Source organism: Phalacrocorax carbo, chromosome 7 (genome assembly GCF_963921805.1).
Source record: "Phalacrocorax carbo chromosome 7, bPhaCar2.1, whole genome shotgun sequence".
NCBI classification, from domain to species: Eukaryota; Metazoa; Chordata; class Aves; order Suliformes; family Phalacrocoracidae; genus Phalacrocorax; species Phalacrocorax carbo.
This window is the reverse complement of record NC_087519.1, coordinates 2409882-2421702: the sequence shown is the minus strand read 5'-3', so window position 1 is coordinate 2421702 and position 11821 is coordinate 2409882. Positions and strand designations below refer to the sequence as shown.

General features: G+C 51.0%; 1 protein-coding gene across 1 annotated transcript in view; it reads left to right on the top strand.

Annotated features, from left to right (window-relative positions):
* The window catches only part of SMAD3 (SMAD family member 3), a 79678-nt gene extending 72248 nt beyond the window's left edge, over positions 1-7430 (top strand). The window contains exon 9 of the mRNA XM_064456043.1: positions 2550-7430. Coding sequence (XP_064312113.1) covers positions 2550-2673 — 124 coding nt within the window. The 3' untranslated portion in view covers positions 2674-7430. The remainder of the gene's footprint in view (positions 1-2549) is intronic.
* Positions 7431-11821: the final 4391 nt, after the last annotated feature.

Sequence of the window (11821 nt, the reverse complement as noted above, 5' to 3'; positions counted from 1 at the left end):
TCGTTTTATGAGAGAGAAAGCTCGCAAGGACTGAAGCCAAATGTGATTTTGAAATACCTACTTGACTGTGTACCCTTTAAATCTGTGGCCTCCTTTGCAAATCCGGGGCAGCCTCCGCTTCCCAGAGCAGCGAGGCTCTCTGCCGATGCTCCCCCTGCACAGCTGCCTGCAGCAGACAGGGGAGATGCCATAGCATCAGCTGGAGCCTCGGCCCTGCACGTTACTCTCCCACTTTCTTCAGTTCTCCAGATGTTTGGAGTCCATTTTGTTTTGAAATTGTCCTGCACCCGGGCCAGAGCATTTCAGCCCTGGCTCGCAGCCACGGCTCGTAATGAAATCCATATGAGCATGACTTACGGAAAGTCAACTATCTCATTAGAGTATTGTAGTCAGTGAAACCCTACGCTCACGCTGACCGCGCCGAAGCTGCTTTCTTGCTCCTTCATTTCCTTGCCACAAAATACTACATCTGGTTGCCTTTGTCAGAGCACGTTTATTTGTTGAACTGATTCATATATGAAAACGTTACTGCGGGAGCTGCATCCAGAGCGCTGTTCCAGTGATTTCTGGTTCAGCTGCTTAGCCTTTAGAGCGGTCTAATTGGTGGGGTGTTTAGTGCTCTCGTGTGCCAGGGGTTTGGTGGAGGGAAGCGGGGAGAAGCCAGTTGCCCAAGCAGCCTGCCGTACAGAGGTTCTGCTCTGTCCAGCAAGAGCCTGGTGGCGCAAGCTGAAGGAATGGAGAGCTTTGAGGGTTTGCCTTTCTGCGAGGCTGGAGCCAACGTGTTGGTCGTCTGGGTGGGAAGGCGGAATGAAGCTTGCCGTGGTAGATTTGTAGAGAGGGCAGAAGTGTGGCAGCCCCACGGGTAGCGGGTTTCTGTACAGCGTTGCCGGGACCGTAGTTAGACTCTCAGCGTGAGGCTGGTTTCAGGCAGCAAACGGGAATGTTCTGTGTTAAGTTAAGGGAGACTAGTTTTTCCTGGGACCCGAGAGGTTTGTGTGCTTTGCTGAAGCGGACAGAGTGGGAGGTGCTCTGCTCTCCCTGTCCTGCAGTCCTCCTGCCCACACAGCTCACGAGACATGCTTTAATGCAGAACACTTACCATTAAGTGCTGTATAGGACAAGCCCTGCCCATACGCCCACTCCTGGGGCATCGCCTGGCCTGCCAGCTCCAGTCAGCCGCGCCTGAGCTGGGAATGGGTGGGGTGCCTTCAGGGAGCTGCTTCCATTTTCGGTTCAAAGGATGAGAGGTACAGATTCAGCAACAGAACGGGGTTGCAGAGCCTCCCCTACCCTGCCGCAAAGGGGCCGGGGTGGCGGGGGGAGCGCAGGGCAGCCCCACCGAGCAGGGGGTCCCCTCTTCAGCAGCGGTTTCTCCCTGAGCCCTGCAGACTTTGGCTTCTCCCTCCCACAAACAGATTCCAAGGACAGCTTCTGTGGGAAATGAGGGTGTAAAACACGGCTGTTTCCAGGCTATTTCTCTTTCTTCGTAATCCTCCTCCTCCACAGCAGCTGTCCCTGCCTCTCTGCCTGGAACAAGACTTAGGCCATCCCTCGGCAGAGGAGGGAGAGCCCCTTGGCTTCCCTTCCCTTCCTTCCCATCTCTTCCTGCTTTACCATCTGGAGACACTCCACGGGGTCTGGCCTCAGGGAGAATGACAGAGGCAGATAGGAGAGGGGGAAGGTGCTTTGTGGCAGGGGTAAGCAAAAGCACGGTGTGCGCTGACCCAGCAGCAAGGATCCCCCTCTACGGCCACAGCCGCCAACTTGTGAGGGATTTTAAAACACATGGTTTAATACCATGTCTCTGCTTTTTCGATAGGTTTTGCAGCTTTTTACACTCTGCAGCATTTCTGCTTCTTCGGAGGCAGCTGATCAAATGCAGATCTGTTGGAGGGCCCCATACGTGGCGTGGGTAGCGCCGGGTTCCAACCTCCAGCGCATCCGCCCGGGCTGTGCAAAAAGGATGCTCAGCGGCAGCTCTGGCCGCAGGAGGGAGAGGGCTCCGTGGGGCTGCAGGAGGGAGTCCGAATGGCTCAGTGGTCTCTCTCCATCACTTCCACACCCTGCTAAAACCTAAAGATACAGTAAAAAGAGAATATCCTTGTCTTAGACATCGAGAAATGTAACATATTTGGTAAACTGCTTACGATGCGATCTCATTAGGAGAGGCACGGTCTGCAAAATAAAACTGGAGAATTTTGCTTAGATAATCACCTTCCTTTCTCTTCAGGGAATCAGAAGCTGCCTGTTTTCAGGAATCTGAGTAGTAAATAGGTTATTTGGTGAGTTGCTCCTTTGGGATCATAAAAAATGTAAAGAGAAAAGGTAGGGTTTTTAAAAGAAGTTGGCAGCGTAGCCCAAAAGCGTGTTACGGAGGAGAGAGACATTCCGCTGGCCCCACATGCAAGACTATTGTCTAAGCAGGAAAGAATGCTTCAGTAGCTGTAAAACCTTTTCACATTTGTAAAGTTTCGTAAGTCACATTTATGTTCTTTTTTTTCTTTTCTTTTCTTCTCCCCACGCCCCCCCCCCCCCCCCCCTTCTTGTAGGCGGCAGACTGTGACCAGTACTCCCTGCTGGATTGAACTGCATCTTAATGGTCCTTTGCAGTGGCTAGACAAGGTCCTGACACAAATGGGCTCCCCGAGTATTCGTTGTTCCAGTGTCTCCTAAGGAAACATCTCCTGGGGGTGGGTGGGGGGAACAGAGACTCTGGAAAATGGAATTGGCTTAACCCTTAGCAAAATGCAGAGTGCAGACTAAACAAATTCCCAGTTATTGAAGTGATGAGGAAAAAAAATCTGCTAAAAAAACCCCAAACACGTGGGTTTTCTTGGTTTTTTGTTTTTGTTGTTTTGTTGTTTTTTTTTAAAATAAATACCCGTTTAAGCCACTTCCACTGAAACTGTTAGCACTTTGGTTACAATGCTATGGGCCATTGCAGTTCGAATTTGAAGCTGAAGTTTATCATGATAAAAAACTGGACTTTGTTTCAGCGGAGAGCAGCCAGTGCTCTGCCTCCAGCCGAGCCGGCCCGCCTGGCTCCTCGCTCCCCGCCGTTGTGAGCACGCGGGAGCCGCTGATGGCTCAGAGGGAGCTTCCCGTTTGCCTCACACAACTCCAGGCTCGTGTCGCGCAGCATCTCTGCAAAGCCAGATACCGTGGGACTTTGGGACGACTCTTGCTCATGCATTCCTGTCTCCATCCACCTGATCCACGCAGGATCCCTCGGACTGCAGCAGTAGCGGGGAAAAGGAAGCATTTAAAGAACACGCAAGAACTAATTCCCCCAGTAATGTTCTCAAAAGGAATGAATTTCCCACGCTGGACCACCAACAAGGAGGCAGAGTCTTGCTTCGTGCCTGAGGGATGCAGCTGACACCCCGATGGTCTCAGACTGATCGACGTGAAGCAAAAGGCCAATCTTCAGGCTCCTTCGGGTATCGCTGCAGCGGCTTTTTGAGGAGAGCTGCTCACCGACAGACGTTTGTCACGTGGGGAGCTCGGGCTGGATAAGCCAAGCCTTCGTTATTGTGCAGCCTATTTGCATTAACTACAGAAAGTTTGTGTTCTGTTTTCTCAGTACATTGAATGGCTCTCTGCCACTTGTTAGGGGCTTAGCGAATGCAGTGTCCAGGTCGGCTCTGGTGATGGAAGTGAACAGGCCCTTGCTGCCATTTTCAGAATATACCATTTAATAGGTGATCCCACGCTGTCACGTGTGACCGCGCATGGGCCGGGGCATCTCAGGCACAAAACCCCTCTGTTCAAAACTTACTTCAGCTGGTGAAAATGCTCCGAGATGTGTTTTTGCCTGGAGAAATTGGGAGAGTGTGTATTTACTTGTATTATAAAATGTTCATTTTAAACATACATGCTCTGGACTGTTTAATATATATATTTTTTTTTCCCTGCAGCAACTGTCATGGCAAACAACTTCCACAACTGGAAAAAAAACCAACCCTTAGCACTTGGTTTTATGGTTCAAATTTGCCAAACAAGTCTCATAACTTTGTCAGTGCTATCCAATTATCTGTTTCTTTATATCTGCATTGAATATCATATGCATTTGTGCCAAAATATTAGAAAGGGGAGGGGAGAAAGCGATAATCAGTTTCCTATGGAAATCTTTTTTTTTTTTTCTTGTTTCCATATACAAACACACAAGCCGGATCTGGCTCTGGGACGGACAGACTCGGATGGACTTTGTGTTAAGGCTTTAGTCCTGCAAACTTCTGTGCTCGCGACCGCGAGCGGCCCCGCCGAGATCAGTGGCAGCTTTCCTGCCTGCCGGGTTGGGGTTTGCAGCCTCCGAGCGCCCCGGTCCGTACGGGGGCACCGACTGGTAACGGCATTTCAAACACTGGTCTGGAATTTCCACGTACCTGCCTCTCTGTAGGGAGAGGCTTTTCCCATGCGCCTCTTCCTTTGAGACCGCTCCGTTTATCAACCCCACCACTCGCTTTGCCAAAAACCAACGCTTTTGGACCGGAGGCATCGGCAAGAACCGGGTACGAGGCGCCCCTTGTCCGGCGGACGCAGGAACGGGTGACCCGAGAGGCTCAGTGCCGGTGTTTGTTTTACCGGGCAAATGAAAAGATGCTTTAGAGGAGAGTTTTCTTCCAGAAACAAGAAATGGCATTTTGTATACGAAATCTAAATTCTGAGGAAGACTTTCGGTGGTGGTTGTGCTCCTGAGCAACGCAGGCGCTTCTGAATATCCTCTCGCAGGATTTCGGCTGGAGCTTTCCCTGCGCGGCACGGCTCGTACCATAGCGCTGGAGGTTTTGTAGGATTTTAAAATTTGTTTTTGCAATGTGTCTGGTTTCAGTTAAATCTCCGATTGCATGGACTCGTGCAATAAGAGCATCTCTATAAAACTGTGTTTTCTAACCACCTAAAAAGTAGGTCTGTCTGTCGTTGTGGATTGACTTGGCATATGCTTTCAGATGCAGGTTTCTAACAGAGTCGCAGACAAAACTTAATCCTGGCCTTCGTGGCAGGGTTTGACTTGCTGTTTTAGTGAGAGAGGGGAAAAAGATCTGTAAAATGGCCCCAGGTTTCCTCCCCTTTAAGTCATATTTTAGTGAACAAACTGCTTTCGCTGTCCACGTAATTGCGGAGGAAGTTGGACTCTGTGGGGCCTTGTGCGTGAGCGGCGAAACGGCACCCTGAATTCCAGTGTCGGAGGGTTCGTTACACGTGGCGGCGTGCGGGGGAAGCCAGCCTGGCCCAGAGGCTACGAGCTGGAAGGAACCCTGATGTAATACGAAGTTTGCACGTGAATCGCCTCCAGGTAAGAACTGGACCTGGATTTCCGCTCTCAGCCAGATTTGTCTTCTGCTCGATAAAGGAGAATGAATTGCTAAGCGTTAGTAATAGGTGCCTTTTGAAAAACAGGACTCAGATGATGCATAAAAACTGTGGTTCGTCTCCCCTCATCACCCCTTAAGTAAAATGACTCCAAACGGAAGACGTAAGCTGGGGCAGTCAGATAAAATGGAGATCATCTCCACTAAAGTGTTAATTTCCTCTCCTCCCCTTTGCCTTCTCACTAATTCATAAAAGCTTCCTGGTTTCTAAAGTTACCTTATAAAGTCAGAGGGAAAGTCCTGTACCATGCGACGAACGGCGAGGTAAAGGTCGGGGACGGGGCGCGATCCAAGGGACGTTACGGCCGAGGCTCCTTTCGTGTTGCACAGTTGGAGTGGATTGTACAGATGAAAGCGAATTCCCCCCGTCGTCGGAGCCGAAACGAGCTTCACCCTGCCCTTCCCGCGGACGCTGAAGGGAAGAGGTAGCGTTCGGCCGTGGGCGCTGTAGGCGGCGGCGCCCAGGGGTGCGCGTGGCTTCTCCTTGGTTTCACTTTTTTCCTAAAACTTCATTAAAGTAGCTTCGATATGTAGCACAGATGTATGCGATCGACCCCGCCCTAGCTTAGATTACGTATCTGTACTGGAATATCCTCTCATTTAATGGTAGTCTTGGCTAGTTTTACCAGGATTTCATACATTTTTGTTACTGGTAGAGAGTCACTAGCAGGAACTTTGACTCTTTTTAATTGGTGTAGCCGTACACAAGGGCCTGGCTGCTGGCAGATGATATTGATGGCCTTGTGGTTTTAAATGACTGTGGTGATTTTTTTTATTATTATTATTATTATTATTAATGTATTGAACTGAATTGCAGTTTGTATTTTGTGTTAAGCTTGTCTTAGAAGTGATCCAGTGCTGTCCGTTTGATTTAATCACCAGGAATCAGCATGCGTGCGTACAAGGACGGAGAAATCTAGTTGTAACGCGTTTCCCCAAAGCTCCGGCTGCCCACGTATGCCATGAAAAGGTTAGCGGGTAACCTTTGAGAAAGCGTTAAACACGTTAAGTTTCCTCTCCCCATAAGGATCAGCATAGCTTGAACCGTGCAGAGGACTCCTTTGCAGGGCGAAGAATATTCAGGGCTCCATCTCAAGCAGCGAGTGTTGACGTCCGCGCCTTGTGCTGGTCACTAACTGGAAAAGCATGAGGAGAGAGAAGAACGCAGCTCAGTGAAGGACTTCAGCCGTATCACAAAACGTCTGTCAGCTTTCCTAGTTCTCTAAGGTACTGGATAGGTGGGAGGAATGGGATTTCACAAATAAGCTGGTAAGCTAGAATGAGAAATAATTAGTCACTATATAGTAGCTGATTGAGCGGTATGGTTAAGAAATTCAGTATATGTTTTCTATTACGTACATGCTTTTGTATTTATGTTGTCTTGAATATTCAGATGAATCAAATATTTAATTTTTAACAGAAAGGGCAGTTAAGGACTCGGGAGCATTGAATCTTTCAGATGTTCCTTTCTGGCGGTTGCTAGAAATGAGGCGGTTCCTGATGTGGGACCAAGAGGCTCACCTCAGACGGAGCGACAGACCCTGGCGCACAACACGGGACAAGGACTTCTCCGGCAGGAGCCTTTGCCCCAGCTGCCGTTTTAGCAACGAGTCAGGTTCCCAGACGGGCCCCTGAATTGCGCTCTTCGGATTTGTGAGGCTTCAAAAAAGAAAAAAAAAAATACCGTATTACTCCACAAATGTTTTGGTTCATCTTACGTTTCCTCCAGTACGTGGATGCTGGAGGAGTCGCGCCAGTCCCTGCTGCTGGGATGCATCTAGTTCACTCTCCCAAAGGAAGCAGCCTACTCTCCTCACGCTAGATCGAACTATCCCCCCCCGATAGATATGTATGAGCATGTTTGCGTTAGCGTTTAGCTTTCCTTAACCTGAGATTGTATGTTAACGGCTGGTGATGCCACCTCCCTGCTTGAGCTTGTTAAGCATTATTCACCTATTTTGTTACTAAAGGCCTGTACTATGTATGCCCTCTTATTTCATATGTGAAACTGTAAGTTCTATTTTTGACATTTTAATAAACTTTGATTTGAAAACTGAGGCTCCTGAGAAAATAAGGGTATTGTAAAAGAAAAAATAAATCCATTTAAGGACGCAAACTGAACTCATTCGGAGTTTTGAAACCACAGATAATTCAGAGGCAGCGGCGTCTGTAGGCTCTGCGTAACGAAGGTCGTTCCCAGTAATTCGCACGAGATCTCAGTTACAGGTAAGACCATTCTTTTTACAGTTTGGCCAGTTTTGTTCAAGAATTCAGAGCCAGAGATAAAAAAAAATAGTGAAAAAATTGCAACTTTTCACTAGCGGGAATCAAAGGTGAGCAGAAGTGGAGCGCTGTGGCGCAAAGGATTGATTGTGGAGCTGCTGGAGAAGTGAGGCGTAGCTGAGCACTCGCTCTGTGCCCCGCGTAACAAACCGTAGCTGCGTTTTCACCTCATGGCTGTGAATTCAGAAACTCCATTGTCAGAAGCGTAGGAGCTGCAGCTTCGTCCTCCTGTCTTGGCACGAGGCAGACCCTAAAACACCTCTGGTGCCTCCACGTTGAGGAACTGTATCTTTTTTTAAGTCCTGTGCCGAAGTCACGGGTTCGGCCACTCGGTTGTTCGCTCCCGCGGGACGGAGGAAGGCGGGTGGGCGCGAGCGTGGCCTGCGGCCCGCCGTGCGCCGGGGCCGGGGTGTTAGTTAATGCTCTCGGAACGGCACGTGGTCCGGTCCGGCTCAGTAGCGTTCGTCCAGTCGATGAAAAACGTGACTTCTCTCAAATCTGGTTTAAAAAGTGCCCCGCTCTTCCATCAAATCGGAGAAATGAGGGTTGGAGGAGACTACGGGAGGTCTCTGGTCCAGCCTCGTGCTTGGTCCAGGACTCTTGGCAGCACTAGCTCGGGTCAGTTGGGCTTTTGTCCCGGTAAACCTTGAAGAAAAATCCTAAATGACAAAGATTCTCCCCCACCTCCTCCCCACATAAGCTGTTCCGTGGCTGCGTTATGTCCCTAGCAGAAAAATTTTCCCCTCCTCATCTCCCAGGCTCTCTTTCTGGCTGTTGCCCCTTGTTCTCGTGGGCGCCTCCAGTGTGCGGTCTCTCTTCGCAGCGGTGGCGCCGCTCCTCCCTGCCACTCGAGGCCGCAGTCGCTCTAGGCAGAAATCGAACCGCAGCTGAGCTCGATCGGAGGCGGCTGCAGGGCGGCGGAGTCCCTCGCACCCGCCCTGGGCGGCTGGGGAGGCCTGGACGCCCCAGATGTTGGCCCAGCTCAACAATCATTCTATGCTTCTATGATTCTAGGTGCTCTACGGGGGAAAAACACTCGTGCACTGGCGCTCGCCTGGCCTCGGAGGGCATTCTCCAACCAGCATTACTAAGCCAAGGCACGCTATGAGCTAATTCTGTGAACTCCTAACGTTCCTCCTAGGATTTCACTGAAATACAGATTTTTTTGTTGTTGTTTTCCCTTACAGAGGATTTACAAGAATACTTTTTCCACTCGGTTTTCCAACAATGCGGTAATAAAAGGGTCTCGTCCAGGTTTTGTACTGGGGTTGCCAAAACTCAAGCGCGATGTAGTAAATCGGCGCTGAGCTGCGAGGTCTGGTTGTCACCTGGATGTATCGCGGATTTCGGTATCGCAGCCTTCTCATCTGCACCGACAGCCCAAGCAGAACACAGGTTTGATGATAAATACAAAATCTCAGCCCTGGCCAAAAGAAAAAGAGTGACTCGATGTTCCGCGGAGGCTTCGGTTCAGGCTAAAGCTGGGGAACAGGCGGTTGGTCTGTCCTGGCAGGTCCGTCCTCTTGCAAGCGTCGTCCCAGCCCCTCCCCAGGGCTGCAGCAGCGCCCACGGGCCGGGCGGGACCTGGGGAAGCCCCGCCGGCACCCGGCTGGTCGGAGACGAGGGCAGCGGGGGGGTCTCTGGTTTGACGCTTGCGATGGGTGGCTCTGGACCGAGGTCTCCTCACCACCTCTCTGGGCTCGAGGGAGGGGCTCCTCCTCGCCAGGGCCGGCAGGAACCCCCCCGCACCAGGCGGCTGCAGGGGAGGGAGGGAAGGGAAGGGTGGCAGCGAGCCCCGCCAAGGCTGGGGACCGGCGTCTAACGCCACAGCACCCACCTTAGAACGGACAGAAACTTTTTTCCCTATAATCTACTAATTTGTGGGTGTTTAGGACAAAGTTTCCGCCAGGCCAAAACGCTATCGGTGTAATCCATTTTTGTTTGAGATACATGTTACTGTCATTGTACACAAGTAACGTTTTCTCCTTTGAATAATGAACTGAACGCAACCTTTTGGTAGCCCTTAGTCGGAGGTGGAGGGTCACTAGCGAACAGTGGCGCGCTTGGCGTTTGTCGGCTTGCTTCTACGCTCAATTTGTTGTGTTTGTAATGACGTAACGACTGGATTCGTCACGAAAAGAAATGAAAACTGAACTGGCTACAGGGAAAGACAGGGCTCGGCCTCGGAAGCCTCACGGGCTGTTTCACATAGGCAGCAAAATCAGCACCAGGCAGTGTAACAGAAGCGTCTTTTGTCAGCTCAGAAGAGCAGTGGTATTGCAGTGAAAAGCCTTCTAGACCCAGGAAAACTATAGCGTGTTTTGGCTCTATTTAATGATGGATAAGTAAAACTACCCAACCTGAATGCAAAAGACGACAGAGCCGCGTTTGTAACAGCCGCAGCTGTAGCTGGCTGCGGGTGTGGGTCTCCGAGGCCCCCAAAGCCTTACCTCACTCCTGCAAATGCTCCTTTGGCTTCGGAAGTGCCGCTGTCCAAGCGAGCGCTGGTGGAGAGAGACAGAGGTTTCAACTTCTCCCCTCTGCGGGTGGAGAAGAGCCTTTCCAACAGAGCAGCGGCTGCTGGTTTTGGAGGCGGGAGGTTACTGTCGGAGCACACTGATAAACAGGGAAACGCGCTAAACCGGATCGAAGGCCGATGGGTTAAACCCCGCAGCAGCGGCTGCAAATGCCGGCGTGGGGAGAGACGGGCGTTCTGCAGCCCTTCCCCGGGGCACAGCCCCACCGGTGCGAGCGCAGGCTGCCCCTCGCCCCCTCGCCCCTCGGAGGCTCTTCGCCCATGGCGGCGCGCGTGCTCGGAGGGCCAAGGGCTGCCCCCGGCGCGGAGCGATGGGAAGACGGTGTTTCAGTGCTGATTGTTTCACTGCCTTTCCCGTGCTCCGGCTCTGGTTGTCAGTACGTTCCCCCACTCAGTTACCCTCTTGCCACCGGCCCCTTGTGTGGCCGCTGGGGACGCCCAGGGAAGACAGACGACTGGCAGGCAAACAGGGGACGTGCAGTTTAACTTGCTGTGGTGTGTTTTCATGAAATTCAGGGGTCATCGTGCCACAGCGAATGCTGGAATTGCAATTTCTTCAGTCCCATTTAGTTTAAAGGTCTTCTGCAGCCTTTGGGGTGGTTGCTGGAACCCTGTTTGATGCTCTTTGCTAACACGAATGCAGTTGCTTTCCTTTGAGCTCCCTTGCAAAGACCACAGCCAGAAACCGATGCTTCCCATCAGAAGCATCATCATGTTTTCCTTCAGAATTGTGTCTTAAAATTCATTTACTGTATCCCCAGATGCTCTTGTGACCAACTTTACCTAGGAAAAGCTGCTACATCCAGCCACAGCGCATTAACTTAACTGCAGAGCTGTCCCAGGGCCAGTTCCAGGTCCGCACTGGGGTACCAGTACCAGGGAAAGCTAACAACTTCAGCCCTGTTGTAAGGATTTAAAACCAAGCTGGGAATTCTTTTGTTGTTCCTCAACAATGCCGTGGCACACAAAGACACAGCAAGTAAAAGACACAACAAGTTTCAAGTTTGCTTTTCCACTAACGTCCCTTTTAGTCGTTTCTGTGACATTTATTTTGCAAAGAAATTCTGTAGCCGAAACCAAAGCCTCTCTTCAGAAAAGAAAACCAACCCACAGAACAAAAACCAAGCTGCCAGGAAGGTGAACTTTGATTTAAAAATACAATGCGATAGTCTTCAAGGATTGTTAAAACTATTTCCCAGCATCTCCTGGCCACACGTGCTACCTTGATGAGTTGTGCTTTATTAAAGCACAGCCTGCATCGACACCCAAGGCACGCGTAGACAGCAAAGGCGTGTTTGGAAGAGTTCAGTACGTTGGTAAGAGCTGCGCCGGCACATCGTCTGTGCAAAGGCTTGGCCCCTCTTGGGCGAAGCACCGTGGCCGCCTAACCCCTGCCACGCCAGGCTCCTCGGCCTTCCGCTCGCATCGCGCCGCCTCGTCCCATCGACCTGCCCTGCGCTTTCAAAGACTTGTTCTCGTCACTGTCTACACCAAGAGCTGTGGCTCTTCCCAAGTCGTGTTTCCTACAGTACCAATCTCCTCCTGTTTGTAACAGGCTGTAGAAGTGTCTTCCCCATCTGGATATTCCGATTCCTGGGATAAGGCATCGTTTTGGCAGCGGGGCTGGGGC